Source organism: Diaporthe citri (genome assembly GCF_014595645.1).
Source record: "Diaporthe citri strain NFHF-8-4 chromosome Unknown scaffold_9, whole genome shotgun sequence".
NCBI classification, from domain to species: domain Eukaryota; kingdom Fungi; phylum Ascomycota; class Sordariomycetes; order Diaporthales; family Diaporthaceae; genus Diaporthe; species Diaporthe citri.
In genome coordinates, this window is record NW_025064854.1 from 2,098,966 (window position 1) to 2,117,433 (window position 18,468).

Here is an 18,468-nt window from a genome sequence, read left to right on the forward strand (position 1 = left end):
TGACTCTGCGTTGCGTCTACACCTGGTGTCCACTCGGCTGCGATAGTCCACTCTGTTCTTGTTGATATTGTGGTGGTTCTGAATGTTGTTTTTGCTGTCCTTGTTGTCGTGAAGCGTTCTTCTCCGCTATCGTTTCGGGCGTACTCTTGACCTCCAACTCGGTGTTTAGATGGTATGCGCGGATGAAGAGCCCCGCAACCAGAGACGCCCCTGCAAACGCAACATACTGGGAAACGGTGAACTCGGTTAGAAGACTGGCAATGACACTTAAAAATGTTGCACAAGCTTACCATAATCCACATGTCCTTGAGTGAATTCGAAATGGCCTCTCGCACAGCTCTTTGCTGGCTGCCAGGAAGTCCTGTGATGACGTCTAGCTTGGCTAGAATCTCTGAGCCGGCCAACTCCCTGGCGAGCTCTGGGCCCAAGGACGCCGCTAGGTTTGAGAATTGGTTGACCATGCGGTTTTGGAATACCACGCCGCCGACGACTATCGAGACGGCCGTCGACATGGTCCGGACAAAGCCCATGGTGGCTGTGACGGTGGCAACGTGCTCGACGCCCATGACGGCTTGGACCGCCAGCAAGGGGCCCTCGAAGTTGAAGCCGACGCCCGTACCGGCAACAATTTGGTAGCCGATAATCTTGGCCCATTGGGGCTCTGGGCCCAGACTGATGAGAAGTCCGGCACCCACGCAGAGCATCACGCCTCCCACGTAGACGGACGGCATGTACTTGCCAGTCCACTGGATGAAGGCTCCGGTGAACGCGGCCGAGATAGAGACGGAGAGAATGTATGGCAGCAGGTAAAGCCCCGAGCGAAGGGCCGTTGTCGCGAGGACGGCTTGTAGATACAAGGGGAGATAGTATGCAATGCCTATGAAGACGAAGCCATGGCAGAAGCATAGGGCAAAAGCCGCGGCGCTGGAGCGAGTGTTGAACATCTCGACCGGTATGATGGGGAACCTGGCCCATTTCGCCTCGTGCAGGACGAAGAGGGCGCCGCAGATGACGCCGAAGACGATCAGGCAGATGACAGTGGCCGAGTCCCAAGGGTGCGTGTTCCCGCCAAAGTCAAGGCCCAACAGGACCATCAGGACACTACCGCTGATGAACAAAGTGCCGATCCAGTCGATAGAGCGCAGGCCATCGCGCACCGAGGTCTTGACGGTATCAAGCCGGAGGAGGAAGAATATGAGGATGGAGACGACGGATCCAATGGGGAGGTTGATCCAGAAACACCACCTCCACGTCAACTGGTCCGTAAGACGCCGCCAAGCACAGGTCCCAGCCCGCTGGCCAGGGCCCAGACGATGGAGACGAGGCCAAAGTACAAGCCCCGGTCCCGCAACGAGAACAGGTCACTGATGCAGATGTTGACCAAGGTGATCAGCCCCGCGGCACCAAGACCCTGGACGGCGCGGCCAAAGAGGAAGAGCGGGAAGGTCTCAGCCAGCGCGCACAGCAGGCTGCCGGCGATGAACAGCACGGCGCCGGCGAGGATCACAGGCTTCCGGCCCCAGACGTCTGACAGCTTGCCCCACGACGGCACGCTCGCCGTGTGCGGCAGGACGTAGCCGCTGCCGACCCACTGGTAGCCGTTGGGGGAGCGGAAGAACTCGGTGATGGCGGGCAGGGCGGTGGTGATGATGGTGACGTCGAGGGCGGCGACGAAGACGGCGGCACAGAGCGACGCGACGACGACGGTGGTCTGCAGCTTGCTGCGCTTGGAGGGGTTTCGCGCCCCAGCTGGAGCCGCCCCAGAGCCTGAGGTGATGGGCTCGGGGGTCTGGCCTGGTACCACCAGCCCGAGTGGAGGCCCTGAGGCGTTGGCCAGTGTCTGCTCGGCCATGATGACCCGAGGAAAAGATAGGGAGAAGGTGCTGCCAGGGTATTCGTGCTATTCTGTCGGAACTAAACCGGCGGAGTGCAAGCTTGAAATCTATAGCTGCAACATGGATTTGTCACGCAGGCGTGAACGAAGGGAAGGAAGCGGAGGAAACAAGGCGGAGACAACGAGCTGTAACTGAACAATATCAACCCCACGAGAACGATTATTGGACCTGATAGACGATGTAAGATTTCCATGGGACAAAATCCCCAACATCATGCCATGCCAAGGGTTGGCAGTTAATCCATTCAACGACCAATGATTGTTGTTTCCGCTTAGATGCATCTTACATATGTATCTATCGTATAGTTGCATAGCCGAAAGATCCGTAAGATGTGCGCAGGTGCGTGAACTAATTCACGCCCTGGATGCCAATCCATGGCGGCACAGCTGACGGGCCGTCCGGTATCCCATTCTCCGCGGACAAGGTGCTTACCCACTCTCACACCAGTAGGTCAGACTATTGAATCCTCACGTGCCCACTTACCAGATCAAGGGACGAGACAACATTGGCTTCTTCGCCAAAATTTTCCCAGTGCCTCTATTTGGCAACTGATCGTGTGCGCCCTGGAGGATCCTGTACCCAGTTGCCTCATCATCCGATCCGGAAGTTTGCTTGTCCGCCAGTCCTCCTATCTCCAGCTCTTGGCAGGTCAGCGAGGATTCTATTCCCAGACTGCCTGCAGCGATCAACACGTGGGGTGATGAGCGTGGCAGGAGCCTCAGCCATGTGCTTCATTCAGGGACATGTCACATAAGTGAAGCAACGTGGGTGCAACCATATGGCCACCCTTGCGATTTTGCCCACCCCCCCTCCTCCTCCCCCGGAAACTTATACCCTAAACACACACTTTTCTACCCACTTAAACCAAATTCGTACGTAATTTAAAAGAATTTTTAAGTTAAGCTATACATACAATTTCTTTATAAATCAAATAAATATATACTTTTAATAATGTATATAAATTATTATGCCTTTAATAAGTGGTTTGCATTTATAATTTATATAAGTTATATTACATAAAGTGTTAGCTTAGAAAAAGTTATTTTGTTAAAAAACAAATTGAATGCATTAATTACTTAATATACTTCAATATTTAGAGCCTTATCGACTCTCGATACATTTTCTTTGAAATTAAGGAGTGGGTTCCATCAGGCAATTGGTCACTTTACGAGTTGTATCAGTTCTATCCACAAGCGTTGCGAAATGATATTCAGCTGGGAGTCATCTCGCGTGCCTTAAAATCTTGGCCCCATTCATTAGTGCTGGGCAAATCACCGTGGTACTTCATTCCTATTTCATAATCTGCACATTCAGTACCAAGGCTGACTGCAGGAGACTGAAAAAGGCTGCCAATATGGATGGATTCTGTGGCGGAACCTTATCACCATTTCAGTTTCACCGCTGCCCCCATGTACGACTATCTATCTGACGTGAGTATCTAGAATCCTGAAGTTAAATTCTGTCCAAGAAAAACCCTAAAGCCAAATCCTATCCTAGAACAAAAAACCCCTGGCAGAGCGAAGAAGCCCCCACCCCTTCAGCTCCAGCCAACACCATCCGAGCGAGGCTACGGCAACGGCGGAGCACGTCAGATGCACAAAGATGATGTAGACGCATAGGAAGATGAACCGCGGGGCGTGGAGGTCCCACACCTCCTTCCCGTCCCCCATCCAGGCGATACACCCCATGAGGACTGCGCTGGCCGCGCACATGATCATGGTGTGCACCCCCAGGTTGCACACAAACGGCCCGTAAAGGGCATCGTAGTCAGAAGAGACACGGAAATTGGCTTTCTCCGGCGCAGAACTCCGGCCCTGGCCCCCCTCGGCTTTGGAGAACTTGGCTTCGTCTTCGGCGATCCGGACCTTTTCGGCCAGGAACACCAAGGACGCGAGGGACCACCATATTGGTCCCGCCCAGTTGGCCATGATGGTCTTGATCACGACGGGCACCAGGCTGTAGCTGGTGCTGCCGGCAAAACCGGGAGCCAGGTCGGCCGAGCCGATGGCCTGGGTGTTGCCGAAGGAGAAGTAGGAGCTTTGAGCCAAAAACGCACAGGTGATGGCAATCTGCTCGTACGGCATTTCCGCCAAATGAGGTGCTGTTTGATAGCGTCAGTTGACGCAATGTTCGGTGTTAGAGGGAGGAAGGGTTTCATCAAATGACTCACACAAAAGGTCTATCTGTAGGCCAAAAATCAGAAACAGCGGCGTGTTCCACACGCGGGACAAAGTCAGAAGATACAGCTGCAGCAGGCCGAATAACGCATACAAGACGTCTAAGCACGTGATGCGATTAACTGGTTAGCCAGAACTCGTCACAATCGATCTTGTTCCCTATGTTTGCCCTGATCTTACCGGTGAATTTCCCTGTATGCCTTCCGGAGCATCTTTTAGCCAACACCAAAACGGCAGCGAATTGGATTGCCGTAAATAGCATGTTGTGGGCAAAGTCCACGTCAAGAGCGAACAGCCGAGCCTCGACGTGGGCAGGGATGAAAGCAAAACTGCCGGGACTGTCTCGGGCTGCAGCCGCGAGCTTAACAACAAACGCGCCTAGGCCCAGTAGGACAGCGACGGCCGAGAGAGACTTTGACCCCGGAAACACTCCTCGCAGCCCTGTTTGCAGCGAGAGGATGGCGGAAACCATCGTGACTGCGATGAGGCCCCAGTTCGCAGCGGATTGCGGTTCAACCACTGCTGCGGGCGATCCTGGCCCAGCTGAGTTCCACAGCTGACTGAGAAAGCCCAGGAAGACAACAGCTGCGAAATGAGGAATCCCATGACGGCTCCGCCTAGGTTGAAATTAGACTTCTCAATTTCGACTGCAGGTCAACGGACCAGGCAAAGAAAAGACAAAGGGCTTACACTGGGCACTCAAAAAGAATAATCGCCAAAGCGCCGTACTGCCAAATCTCTTGCTCTTCGACAGCTCCCGAAACGAGTGCATACCCGTAAGAACCAAGGATCCCAGCCGCAGGCAGCCAAAAGGTGATTACTGGATCGAGGTGGAACTTGGTAGCACGCACGGCTAACCCAAGAGCAAGTAGTGTGCTGAAAAGACCCCCGGCCATCAGGAGATGCTGCAGGTTCCCGGATGCCCGGGTCAGAGCTCTCTGGTATTGTCTGCAGATCTGGTTTCCGCTTATTAGAGGCAAATAACAACAAGTTGTGCCATTTTCCTGGTAGAGATGGAAAGACTCACTTCGAGTAGTCTGTGTGTATCAGTCTCATCTGTGACTGTGTTGTTGCCGGGGCCCGAAGGTGGGGACTTCTGGGCCACTTCGGGGGAATGCAGCTCATGGAGGCGTTTCAACTGAGCCTCATTGCCCCTGAGCACCTCCAACCGCTCTTCCTCAGGCCAAAGCCCGAGGAAAGCAGGAATGAAAGCGCCCACATTCTTGCGGGGGATTGGAAGCCCTAGCAATCCGGAGAGAGTGGGCACGAGGTCGGCTTGCTGCACCACGTCATAGTACAAGTATCTACCACCACGGGGCTGGGCTGGTGCTTGAAGCCGAGTGTGATTTACGGCAGGCAAACTGGGAGAGGCAAACAGCAGAGCCGCGGCGGTTTCGCCGGGAGTGCAGCCTCCGTGGTTTCCCTTCTCGTTCATACCGTGGTCTCCTGCCAGGATGAAGAGCGTCGAGTTCAAGTGCTCTTGCTCGCGGACGGACGTGTAGATGTCTTTGACTACACGATCCATTTGCTCTTGTTTAAGAAACATATCACGGCTGCAAAGAAGAGATCAGTACTTGCGCGTCTTGTCCGTTCTTGTCCTCTCATGTCTTACCTGTATGGGCCGCGGAGATGACCAACATGGTCGACACCTGGGAAGTGGAGGACCAGGGCACTCCAGTCATCTCTCTGAAGCTCGGCCATGGCACGGGACGTGATGTTTCGATCTCCAGTCATTGAGTCCTAGAAGCTGTCAGAATCTGTGCCATCCCAAGACCCAGAACTGGAAATACCCTACCGGAAGGTAGAAGGTCGAGACGGTGTCCGAGCGGTCAAACATGGACGGAAACAGTGCAACCAGGTGTGTTCACCATAAAAGGCCAGCTTCCGGGACGGGTCCTTCGCCTTCAGGCGATGGAGCCACGAGTCTTCGTGAACCAAGGTAAGAGCGTCCTCGGAGTCGGCAAGGTTCAGAAACAGATCCAGAAACGAGGGATTGGCGCCCGTGGTCATGGACTTCAGCCTTGGGACTGTGAGACTGGGAGGGTCGGCATGGCTGGTAAATGGGAGTGCATGGCCTGAGCGGATGAGACTTTCCGAGTTCAATTAGCAATGCAGTCTCCAAGTCAGCCATGTTAATTGTAATCTTGACATACCTCTGTGTGAAGCTGAACCCCGATGCGTTGGAGAAAACCATATCACTACTCTATGGTCAGTGGTCGAAAGACAACTGAATACTTTGGGAGACAGTCAAATACCTTCTGAGCGCATCGATAACCATAAAGATGACCCGGTCAAACCGAGCGTCTGGGGGTGATATCATAGCATCCCCGGGGGAGCTGGCCTGTGAAGACAGAGGCACCTGCGGTATAGGTCGCAGCAGACCGACGCTGAAAGTGATGATTCCAACCGCAAGCAAGAGGTTGTAAGCAAGAACGGAGCGCAGCTGGAAGCCGCCAGAGGCGGAATGGGATGACATTGTCATGGTCTACGATGTTGGCAATGTTTGTTCGTTTGTACGGCTGTTGAAGTTTTGAACTCCACAATTACATTCTGCTCCAAGCTTATAAAATACCAAGTGCTTTCTGCGCCCGCTTTCCCATGGAGCCGAGACAGCCCGGATTACAGAAACAGCTGTAATACCTTGTGTACCTAACATGACCTGGGTGCCACATGTGGAATTAACTTTTCTTCCATTATTATTTTTCGTTCTGAGTAATATTCATTTATCAGGTACGGAGTATCCTGAACACGAGGAAGCGCACTGGCCAAGACTAAGCGACTCCTTTGAGGGATTCCGTGCCACACGGTGAGTTAGTCATGAATCCTTTTGACGTAATTTGCCCGTTGAGTCGTTATCGCCAGCTTCTCTAGTCAGCATCAAAAACAAGCATATCGATCCAAGACGGAATTTGTCAGTCGAGCTGTTATCGTCAGGTTCACTAACATGCACATCGATCCAACGACCCACAAGTAGTTATCCTCTATCGAACCATTCAGTTCCCATGTCGCCCAGCCTCACACCATCTCGCGCCTTACCGGTTCAGCCTGCCCAGGTAACTGGTGTGGGGGCTGACAGTGTCTGTTACTTGCTCACGGACTACAGCCTCCTTTGAACCACGATGCTGGGATGTGCCTGGCGTGGTGTTATCAATGATTTAATAAATTCTAGCTAGTAGGAGCTAATATCAATTTGGAACTATATGAACAGACATAGTAAGGAATTGAATTTTAATTCAGTTGACGAGTGGGCTTTTTTTTTGTATTATTTTTAACATATTGATAATTGAATACGGGTAAAAACTTGAAAGTTTTTATGCAATCGATGGGCTATTGAAGGGCTTATAGCGTACCTAGGTGAAGATAGTCCGTCCGTGATTCCTACGAGCGTTGCCCAGACGGCGCATTTGAATGGTTGCAAGGAAGATGTTCTGATAGAGTCGTCCAAGGGAGGAGGGTGACTCTTCCCGGTGGCCGAGATATTGTATATAAAGCCCCTCCAGCCTCGACCTTGTGGACAAACTCAAGTCCACATCAGCTCTGCACTTCTCACTTTGCATCTTCTCTCTTCCCCTGGATCTTATCATTGATTTGTCGCTCATTCAATGACTCTCACCATGTCCAGCACGGTCAATGGACTGCAAAACGGGCATTCTGGGGGAACCCACGCCAACGGTGCGATGGGGGACCAACCCCTTCAAGACCCCATCGCCGTCGTTGGCTTTGCCTGCAGGCTCCCGGACGAGTGTGATACACCACAAAACTTTTGGAAGTTCCTCGAGCGCGGCGGCGTTGCTAAGAACGAACCCCCTCCATCCCGCTACGACATCAAGACACACTATGATGGCACTCGCAAGGAGAAGACCATGGCCTCCCCTGGCGGCATGTACCTGCAAAACGTCGACGTCCGCGACCTGGACGCGCAATTCTTCAAGCTGTCCCGCCTGGAAGCCATCTCCATGGACCCTCAGCAGCGACAGCTCCTCGAGGTTGTCTATGAGGGACTCGAGAACTCGGGTATCACCCTGAAGCAGCTTGACAACCGGCCCATAGGCTGTTTCGTTGGATCCTTTGCCTGTGACTACGGAGACATGCAGGCGCGGGATCCCATGGACCGGGCACCCGCCACGGTAGTTGGTATCGGCCGAGCTATGCTGAGCAACCGTATCAGCCATTTCTTGAACATCAAAGGCCCAAGGTGTGTATGAAGGGGAAGCGTGTTATATATTACGTGCTAACCACCATCAACAGTATGACCATCGATACGGCCTGTTCCGGCAGCTTGACAGGGCTTGACGTGGCCTGTCGCTATCTCCAATCTGGCGAGATAGAGGGAGCCATCATTGGTGGTGCCAACCTCTATATGAGCCCCGAGCACGTTATGGATTGGCACATGGGCTCCGGCGGCACAGCCTCGCATTCCGGCAAGTGCCACACGTTCGACGCCAAGGCCGACGGCTACATCAAGGCCGAAGCGATCAACATGGTGTATATCAAGCGCCTGTCGGATGCCGTCCGCGACGGCGACCCCATCCGCGCCATCATCCGCGGCAGCGCCGTGAACAGCGACGGCTGGACCGCGGGCATTGCCAGTCCCAATTCGGAGGCGCAGGCTGCTGCCATCCGACGTGCGTATGAAAGCGCAGGCATCAAGGACCTGTCGCTCACCGGCTACGTCGAGTGCCACGGGACTGGAACAAGAGCCGGTGACGTGATCGAGGTGAAGGGTGTCTCGTCGGTGTTCCGCGAGTTCCAACCCAAAGACAGGAAGCTGCGCATTGGATCTGTAAGTTTGACCCTGTGAATCCATACCCATGATACCAAGGTACATGGCCTTGCTTGTCGGGAGACTTGACTGCTAATCGAGGATTCCTGTCTCAGGTCAAAAGCAACATCGGCCACTCAGAGCCTGCCGCCGGGATATCAGGTCTCCTCAAGGCCATTCTCGCCCTGGAACATGGCGTTATTCCTGGCAACCCGACATTCATCGATCCAAACCCCAATCTAGACTTTGAAGAGCTGCGCGTACTCCCATCGCGTACGGCCATTCCGTGGCCCGCCGACAGGATGAAACGGGCCAGCGTCAATTCGTTTGGCTACGGAGGTTCCAACGCCCATGTCATCCTCGACGCCGCAGGAGGTTTAAGCAACCATGTGTCGTCGTACGAAGCCGGGTCGGAGGGCTTCGACATGTTCGACGACGAGGACGAGGTAGTTGAAAGGCCCTATCTTGTGGCGCTTTCTGCCAACGACGCGCCGTCTCTGCAGGGGCAGCTTGCCCGGCTGGATAAGCACCTTTCAGACCCTACCGTGCGCGTGAAGATGAGGGACCTGGCATACACGTTGGCCGAGAGGCGAAGCCGTCATTTCCACCGCGGCTTTGTAGCTCCGTCGTCAAAAGCCGACCTCGGATCCGCGGTGCTCACCAAGGGGACGACGCGGGAAACGCCTCCCTCTCTTGGATTCGTCTTCACCGGACAGGGTGCACAGTGGTCCGCTATGGGCAAGCAGCTCCTTGAGACATACCCGGTAGCCGCAGACACAGTACGGCATCTGGACCAAACTCTCCAGAAGCTTCCCAGCGCTCCGTCTTGGACCTTATGGGGTAAGCATTGAATTAATCTCTTCGCCAAGCTTGGCCTGGTACAAGATACTAACGACACCTCTTCCCAGACACTCTGACCCAACAATTGACGGGGGATGAGCTGAAGTCTCCTGAGCTATCGCAACCGGTTGTGACGGCGCTCCAGCTCGCGCTCCTCAGCGTCCTCTCCGATGCTGGAGTGTCGCCGACATCCGTAGTCGGGCACTCCTCGGGAGAGATCGCGGCAGCCACAGCCGCAGGCTACCTCACCCCCGAGCAGGCCATCAAGATTGCCTACCTTCGAGGGCGAGCCACCACAAAAGTCCGTCCCGCCGCCCCTCTGGGCATGCTGGCTGTGGGCCTCAGCGCCGAGGGCACTAAACGCTACCTCGCCGGCACCGAGGCCGAGATTGCTTGCATCAACAGCCCCGAGAGCGTCACCGTTTCCGGCTACAGTGCAGAGCTTGCCGCGATCGAGGCCGCTATCAAGGCTGACGGAAAGTTTGCACGGCTGCTGCAGGTGAAGGCGGCGTACCATTCCCGGCATATGCTCGAGGTGGGCAACCTTTACAGGCAACTACTCGTCGACCAGGTCGAGTGGGACGACGACGCGCTCCTGCCCGGCGTCAACATGGTCTCCTCCACGACGGGCGACAAGGTTGACGCCAAGCTCGGACCGGACTACTGGGTGCGAAACATGGTGTCTCCCGTCCTCTTCGACCAGGCCGCCGGCCAACTGATCGCGGCCGACGACGCCGTAGACATGCTGATTGAGATTGGCCCAAGCGGTGCCCTTGCTGGCCCCATCGGCCAGATCAAGAAGCTTCACAAGTCCACGGCCGAGTACCACGCCGCGTGGAAGCGTGGCGAGGAGTCCCTCCAAGCACTTCTGGGCATGGCTGGCTCGCTCTTCATCGCCGGACACCCGATCGACATCACCAAGATGAACCAGGACTCGGAGACACAGGCGCCCTCGTTCGTGGTGGACCTGCCCAACTACAGCTGGAACCACTCGGTGCAGTACTGGGCCGAGAACGAGGCCAGCGCAGACTGGAGGTTCCGCGAGTTCGTGCACCACGACCTGCTTGGCACCAAAGTTCTGGGCACGTCGTGGCAGTCGCCGACATGGAAGAAGATAGTCAATGTGCAAGAGGAACCGTGGCTGGCAGACCACATGATCGGCGAGAGCGTCATCTTCCCGGCCTCGGGCTATATTGACATGGCCATCGAGGCAATCTTCCAGCGGACCAAGGCCCTAGGCCGCATCTCCCCAGATTCCAGCGTCAATGACCAGACCTACCAACTCCGCGACGTGCGGTTCGACCGCGCCCTCGGTCTTGACAACAAGGACCAGGACGTCAAGATGTTCCTGAGCCTGACGGAGCGGAAGAGCACGGCATGGCACGAGTTCAAGATCTGGTCCATCGGCCCGGACCGGGAGTCAGACCAGGAGCACTGCCGGGGCCTGATCAGCATCGTGGCCTTCGCGCCCGAGGTGGCCGGCGAGGACAAGCTCGCGCCGCTGCAGCACAGCACGCCCGCGGGCACGTGGTACAAGGCGATGCGCGAGGTGGGCTACAGCTTCGGCCCCAGCTTCCAGAAGCAGCTGGCGGTCGAGGCGGTGGCCGGGCGGCGCAGCAACCGCGCCCTCGTGTCCCTGGACCCCCCGGCGTCGGGCCACCGCCAGTCCGACTACCCGCTGCACCCGGCGAGCCTCGACTCGTGCTTCCAGGCCGGCTCCGCCTCGCTGCACCGGGGCCACCGCGCGGGCGTCTCGCAGCTGCTGCTGCCCGCCGTCGTCGACGAGCTCACCATCCCGGCGCAGGCGTCCGCCCCCGTCAAGGGGATGGCCGTCGCGAGCGCACAGTATATCGGCAAGGGCCGCAAGGCGGACGCGAAGAGGTACAAGTCCCACGTGGACGTGTACGACGTCGACAACGGGCGCCTTGTGTTCCGCCTCAAGGGCTTGCACTACCACGCCCTCGACTCTGCTCCCGAGACGCAGCTGCAGCACACTTTACCCGGCTGGTGTGGAATCCTGATGTCACGTTCCTGGCTGCGGAGGGCTTGCGCGAAGACCTTGCCGCGGTCTCCCAGCCCTCCCCAGTGTTGACAGGTTCCGCTGGTGCGGTCCAAGCTGCGGGTCGGTTGATCGACCTCGTTGCGCACAAACAAGGTTATGTCCGGCTGTTGGAGAAGGCACACGGCAACAGCTCATCGAGTCTGTGGCTCGACAGTATCAAGGCCCTTGCCTCGGAGACATCCCAGATCGGGTCCGAGTACTGCCTGTCTCTTGCTACACAGGACGGCGGACTTGAGGCACGAGCCAAATACGGCGCTGCGGGAGGCGTCAAGTTTGTAGTACACGATGACCCGAAGACAGCTGAAGAGGCTGGTGGTCCGTTCGATGTCGCCATCATACAGGTATGCTTCCTCCAAATCATCTCGTGAGTGACGGTCTACTAACATGATGTCATCAGGTACCGGCTTCGCACAGCACCCAAGATGTGCAACTTTTGTTGCAAGGTGATGATATCGGCGATGCCGGCCTTGTGGTCATCATCTCCTCTGAGGAAACCGGGCCCATCGCTAATGGCCAGTCCAACGGACACACCAACGGCCACGCCAACGGCCACGCCAACGGCCAGAATGGGCACCAGAATGGATACCAGAATGGCAAGAATGGACATCATTTGGCGCCTAAAATTGCCGGATTCGAGAGCGTAATTCCCCTTTCCACTGGCCCGAGCGGGACTGCATCTCCTCATCTCGCCTTCGTGGGAAGGAAGCCGCACGCATCAGCAGCTCTATCAGACGGCCGGGCTGCACATGTTGTTCATTTTGAGAAGCCCAGTGCGGAGAAGAAGTCATTGATCATGAGGCTCTCGGACTTTGGTCTTTCGGTCACGCAGCATACGGAGCTGCCGGCCGAGGTGCCTGACGGCAGCACCGTGGTGGTTCTCGACGAGGTCTTCACGCCCGTCATCCCACGCGTCCGCGACGAGCAGCTTGCCATGCTGCAGGAGCTGTTCAGGCGCAAGTGCCGCCTGCTCTGGGTCACGTCTGGCGGGCACATGGCCGTCACCAACCCCGAGCACAGTCTCTTCGTCGGGATCCTGCGCTCCCTCCTCGCCGAGGATCCGACCTGCCTCGTCATGACGGTCGATATCGAGTCTTCCACCAGCGATTCCAGCGCGCAGGCCATCCTGCAGACCATGCGCCACCTCGAGGCCGTCAACGACGTCGAGTTTGTCGACCGCGAGTGGGTCGAGCGCAGCGGCGTGCCCTACGTCAGCCGCGTCGTGCCCAACTCGGTCATCAACAAGGCCGAGGAGGCCGACAAGTCGGCGGCGGAGCCGGTCGTCAAGCACCTCTTCCGCAACGGGCCCGTCACCCGGCTCGTCAACACGCGCGTCGGCACCCTGGACGGCCTCGTCTTCGCCGAGGTCGACGACCCGGTCGGCCCGCGGGACGTCGAGGTGGAGATCCACGCGGCCGCGCTCAACTTCAAGGATCTGGCCCACATCATGGGCTTTCTGCCCAGCAACGAGGACCGGCTGGGTCTGGAGTGCGCTGGTATCGTCTCGGCGGTTGGTGCTGAGGCCAGCGCTCAGTTCAAGCGGGGCGACAGGGTTGTTCTCATCCGCAGAGATGGTGGGTGCTTTGCCAACCGCGTCCGTAGCCGGCTCGAGGACGTGAGCAAGATCCCGGACTCGTGGGGCTTCGAGGAGGCCGCAGGAGTTGGAGTCTGCTTCATGACGGCCGTCTACGGGCTGATCGACCTGGCCAACATCAGAGATGGCCAGACGGTTCTCATTCACTCGGCAGCAGGTGGTGTCGGACTGGCATGCCTGCAGATCTGTGCCCAACACTCCGTTGAGGTCTACGTAACCGTCGGTACCGAGGAGAAACGCAGGTTCATCCGCGAGGAGTTTGGCATCCCCGATGACCACATCTTCACCTCTCGCTCTATCGCTTTCGCTCAACAGCTCATGGATGCCACCAAGGGCCGCGGCGTCGATATAATCATGAACTCGCTGGCTGGGGATATGCTTCACGAGTCTTGGCGCTGCATTGCCAACAACGGTACCTTTATCGAAATTGGCAAAAAGGATATCCTGGAGCGCAACACGCTGTCCATGGAACCCTTTGACAGGAACGCGTCGTACCGTGCCTTCGATCTGTCCACCCTGTGCAAGGACCGCGCCATTGCTCACAGGTAAGTTGTGGTCCGGCCGCTGATGTCGTGCAATCAGGAAACCCGACTAACATAATGTCAGACTTACCGACTACATCTTCACCAAGGGCCAGGAAGGTGTTATCAAGCCCATTCATATCTGCAAGACGTTTGAATGGGGCAACATAGTCGATGCCCTCCGTTACATGCGCGACGGAAAGCACATTGGAAAGATCATCATTTCCAGTCCTTCCCGCAACGCTGTCAAGGTCCCCGTGAGTCCTGCCCACTCTATCACGCTTGCTTGTGTGTATGGTCACTAACGAGAACGGGTATTCAAGATCCGACCCATGGTCACAAAGACATGCCTCAAGCCGGATGCGCCATACCTCATCGTGGGAGGCTTCAAGGGACTCTGTGCTTCTCTTGCCATCTACATGGCCCGCGAGGGTGCGAGACACCTCGTCATCATGGCCCGGAGCGGATACGCCGACGATCTGTCACAGGCGACCATTATGCATCTGTCGGCGCTTGGATGCAGGGTTGACCTCGTCCAGGGAGACGTTACAGTCATGGCAGATGTTGAGAGGGCTGTAACGGCCGCCGGGAAACCCCTCGCAGGCGTCATCATGGGAGCCATGGTGCTAAAGGTATGTAGTTATTTTTCTTGTAGCTGCATCGATAAAAAAGCTGACGATACTCCAAGGATGGTATGTTCGATACGATAACGGGCGACAACTTCCGCGCCCCCATCGACCCCAAGGTCAAGGGGGCGTGGAACCTCCACAACGCATTGCTGGCACAAGACACGCCGCTCGACTTCTTCACCCTGCTCTCCAGCATCAGCGGCGTGGGCGGCCAGCGCGCCCAGACCAACTACAGCGCAGCCAACGCCTTCCTCGACGCCTTCGCCCACTGGCGCCACGCACAGGGCCTCCCCGTGTGCTCCGTCGACCTCGGCATCATCGAGGACGTCGGCTACTTCACCGACCGCGACGCCATGGCGGCACGCCTGCGGATGCAAGGCTGGACCCCGATCAACGAGGCCCTGCTGCACCGCATCCTGCGGCTGTCCCTGCTGCAGCAGACCGCCGGCCCCGTGGACCGCGACACCGTCGCCAACCTCATCACGGGCATCCCCAACCCGCTGGGGCCCAACAGCCCGCAGAAGCCCGTCCACCGCTTCAGCGCCCTGCGGCCCCGGACCGACGCGGGCGGCGCGGCAGCCGGCGACGGCGACCTCGCCATCCTCCGGGCCGCGGCGAACAACGAGCAAGGGTCCGACGGCGACGGCGGCGTCGACAAGGCCACGCTCCTCGCGGCGGCCGTGTCGGCCGTCAACGGCGTGCTGACCATGAGCCTGGGGCTGAGCGAGCCGCTGGAGCCGACGCGGCCGCTCAAGACGTACGGCATCGACTCGCTCGTCGCCGTCGAGCTGCGCAACTGGGTCCGCACCGAGCTGGGCATCGAGCTGAGCGCGCTGGAGATCGTGGGCGCCGTCACGCTGGTGGCGCTGTGCGAGGTGATTTTGAAGAAATTGCTGCGGTAGAGGCTGTCACCTGAAAGTGTTTTGATAGAAGAAATGGAGTTGCTAGGTTATACTGCAGTGAATACAATGCCACTTGATTCAATATTGCGAGTCATTGACTAGTTTGAGTCAAGTAAGATATGGCACATTTTGTTTTTGGAGAAAATGTGGAGATGATTTAATTTGTTCAACTAAAGTTCTCAAGTATAATTTAGATGTATAACGTCCCCGGCCCGGATTCCGGCCGCCCCCCGATTCCGGCCGCCTTTCCCACACAAACTCACACTTTTCAAACCCATATAGTAAATCCAAATTAAATCCAACAACCCTAAACCTAGGTTTAAATAATATTATTTTAAAAGGAGATTATAATAAGAATACTTAAAAAAAATCTATTATGGTTTTATTATTTTTAAAATATTTTTTAAAAATTAAAGGCTTTAAATATTAAGGATTCCTAATATTTTATATGAAAATATTAACATTTACTTTTAAGTAAATATTTCTTTAATAAAATTAAATAGAATTTTATTTTTTAAAACATAAGTTAAGAAGTTAATATATTATATAATATTAAAAGATATTATATTAAAAGTTATAAATTTATTAATATATTTTATAAATTTATATTTTCTTATATTTTTTTATACAAGGAAAAGATAAATTTATTAATATTTCTTTATTAAAATTTTTAATATAAAAAAAATTTAATATTTTATAATAATAAATTTATTATATATAATAAAATTTAATTATATTTATTTTATTAAAAGATTAAGTATAAAATTAAGAAATATAAGTTGTTAAAAACTCTTTATATTATATATATAAATCTTAATATTTTTAATAATTTAACTTTAAAAATTATTTTAAAATTATTAAATTAAATTTATATTTTTAAATATATCTTTATATAAAACTATATTTAAAATCCTTTATTTTGGATCTAGGGTTAGGGTTTTGGGATTTAATTTGGATTTATTATAGAAGGTTAAAAAGTAGGTATCTTATAGTGCCAGTGCACCAGAAAACGGCTGGCCGGAATCTGGGCCGGGGACGTTATAAACGATAGACTACTTCTATTCTTTGAGTTCCTCTACTAAACTAAACTAGAACAACAATGATTATCCTAGTGGGACAGGAGCCAATGTTAGTTGTAGGCAATTACAGTCAATTTAGCTATCCATAAATTCGGACAGTGGCTTTTCAATCTTCTGCATACTAGTAGTGTTATGTCAAAAGCCACTATTTAGCACCAAAAGTCTTGGTTTATTGTACGTTTTCATTTACTTCAGGTAATGATTGTATAGCATTTCGTGAGCATTTGGCTACAGTGTCTAAATTCTAACATAATTTTAGTATTATCGCAGAAAATGGTTGTATTGCACCAAATCTTCAGAAATCTCATCTCCAATCGGTATCTTGTGCTCAGCGTTGTTGCGCTCCTCGAGCAGGGTGTTGCGCCGTTCCAGCAGTTGCGCAGGTGTCCTCCCATTCACATCCTTCAAGTCACAGCGCGCCCCACTGTCCTCCAGCAACTTCATGGCGCCGACTTCGCCCCTCCTGGCGGCGAAATGCATCGGCGTCCAATCGAACCAACTCGAATTGGGGAAGGACCTCGTCCACGTCCGCGCCATGCTCCATCAGGAGGCGCATGGTATCGAGTTGACCACAGCCTGCGGCGGTATGTAGTGCACCGGTCTGAGCGACAGGGAGACCGCGTTCCAAGAGCATCTTAGTCATGCGCGGACCTTCAGAAAATGCAGCGCGAGACAGCAGAGACGAGTTGTAGGTGGCAAGTTCCCTCGACGGATCAACAGGACGGAATGGATCCGCCCCAAGCTCGAGCAGCGCAGCGACCACATCGGGTTTCCTTAGCCTCACGGCCTCGTAAAGTGGCCAAAAGCCGTGGTGGACCGGGAAGTTGACGACGTTGGATGTCGGGTTTGCAGATGCTAGTGCCTTGAATGCAGCACCACTCCCACTCATGATGACCTTGTTGATTATCCATCTCGTTATAAGGTCAGGGTGAGTGCCTTGCTGTATTGCGAAGGCGGTCAATGTGGACAAAGCTGCAGCTTGGCCATTCATGGCTGCTGCTCTCAGGGCCCGTTCGAGGTTTGACATTGGCGTTACCATGACCTCCCGGACATCGTTTGGACCTTCAAGTGGACGCATTTCAGAAGAAATGGTGTCCGGCTTTTCGAGTATTGTCTTGATCCATTGTGGCTGCGATAGCAAGCTCTGGAGGGCGGTGTCATTGCCGGACGAGCTTGCTTCTATGAGAAGGCGGGCGGGGTCCTCGCCTATGGGCACATCGCCTACTTCTCTGGACGATTCAATCATGGCTATGTGGTGGTGGTGATCACGAGGATGATGATGATGATGATCAAGAGTGGAACGGAAAATGGAGCGGAGCTGGGACTTTGCCGGTATATAAGAGGTCAGACTAGTCACGTGATGGCTGCCTAATTTTCAAATGCGAATAATAATTATTATATGTGGCAGTGCCGCAAGGGTGCGATGAATGGGTCAATTGAATGGGCCCAGTGACTGGCATTTGGAGAGCCTGCCTCTTACAAAGATAAACTGCTGCGTTTTCTGCAAAGAAATCTACTCCTGAGACTACTTTTCTTTCTGTACAAACAAACAGGTGAATCACCCGCTAGTTGTCTCTTACATTGCATTACGTGACTAGATAGAATGATTACATATAATCCTACAAATTTTCTTTTGTATTTAAGAAGGCTGTTACACAAATGAAATGTCTCTTAGAGCAAGTTATATAGGTAACGTAGATGACTTTCGCTAATTAGAATGGCCTCTCTGAGCATGCTGGCAACTTGAAAAGAGTGCCAAGATGAATTGCAGGCTTTAACATAGTTGGCGAAGGAGCATACAAAAGATATGGTTGATGGAAATAGGAGACTTGCACACAGTTCTTTGAATCCTGGTTTAATGAGATTTTTATTATCATGCCAATTGAGACAGAGCGTATATGTCTCATTGCTCTATCAAAAAGGAAAAGTCCGCAGAGAGAATTAAAGATGGGGGGCTCCCTTTCAATGGGCATTTGTTTGCAAGTATTGTGAGCAACAGCTATAGCGAAG

General features: G+C 54.0%; 3 protein-coding genes across 3 annotated transcripts; 1 reads left to right on the top strand and 2 right to left on the bottom strand.

Annotated features, from left to right (window-relative positions):
• Positions 1-16: 16 nt before the first annotated feature.
• INS49_015678 (uncharacterized protein) lies at positions 17-6,554 on the bottom strand (the record flags this gene model as incomplete). Its single annotated transcript, XM_043176357.1, has 13 exons — positions 17-226; positions 291-1,245; positions 1,335-1,883; positions 3,429-3,996; positions 4,066-4,173; positions 4,253-4,689; positions 4,763-5,028; positions 5,100-5,625; positions 5,685-5,812; positions 5,847-5,863; positions 5,941-6,161; positions 6,226-6,270; positions 6,328-6,554. 13 exons carry the CDS (start codon positions 6,552-6,554, stop codon positions 17-19), a joined length of 4,257 nt encoding a protein of 1,418 aa, XP_043019812.1.
• Positions 6,555-7,749: 1,195 nt separating this feature from the next.
• On the top strand, positions 7,750-15,379 carry INS49_015679 (uncharacterized protein; the record flags this gene model as incomplete). The annotated part of the gene is made up of 9 exons (XM_043176358.1): positions 7,750-8,267; positions 8,321-8,855; positions 8,951-9,674; positions 9,743-11,701; positions 11,791-12,077; positions 12,134-13,872; positions 13,934-14,105; positions 14,172-14,480; positions 14,537-15,379. 9 exons carry the CDS (start codon positions 7,750-7,752, stop codon positions 15,377-15,379), a joined length of 7,086 nt encoding a protein of 2,361 aa, XP_043019813.1.
• Positions 15,380-16,719: 1,340 nt separating this feature from the next.
• On the bottom strand, positions 16,720-17,704 carry INS49_015680 (uncharacterized protein; the record flags this gene model as incomplete). The annotated part of the gene is made up of 2 exons (XM_043176359.1): positions 16,720-16,921; positions 16,959-17,704. 2 exons carry the CDS (start codon positions 17,702-17,704, stop codon positions 16,720-16,722), a joined length of 948 nt encoding a protein of 315 aa, XP_043019814.1.
• Between the last annotated feature and the right edge of the window lie 764 nt (positions 17,705-18,468).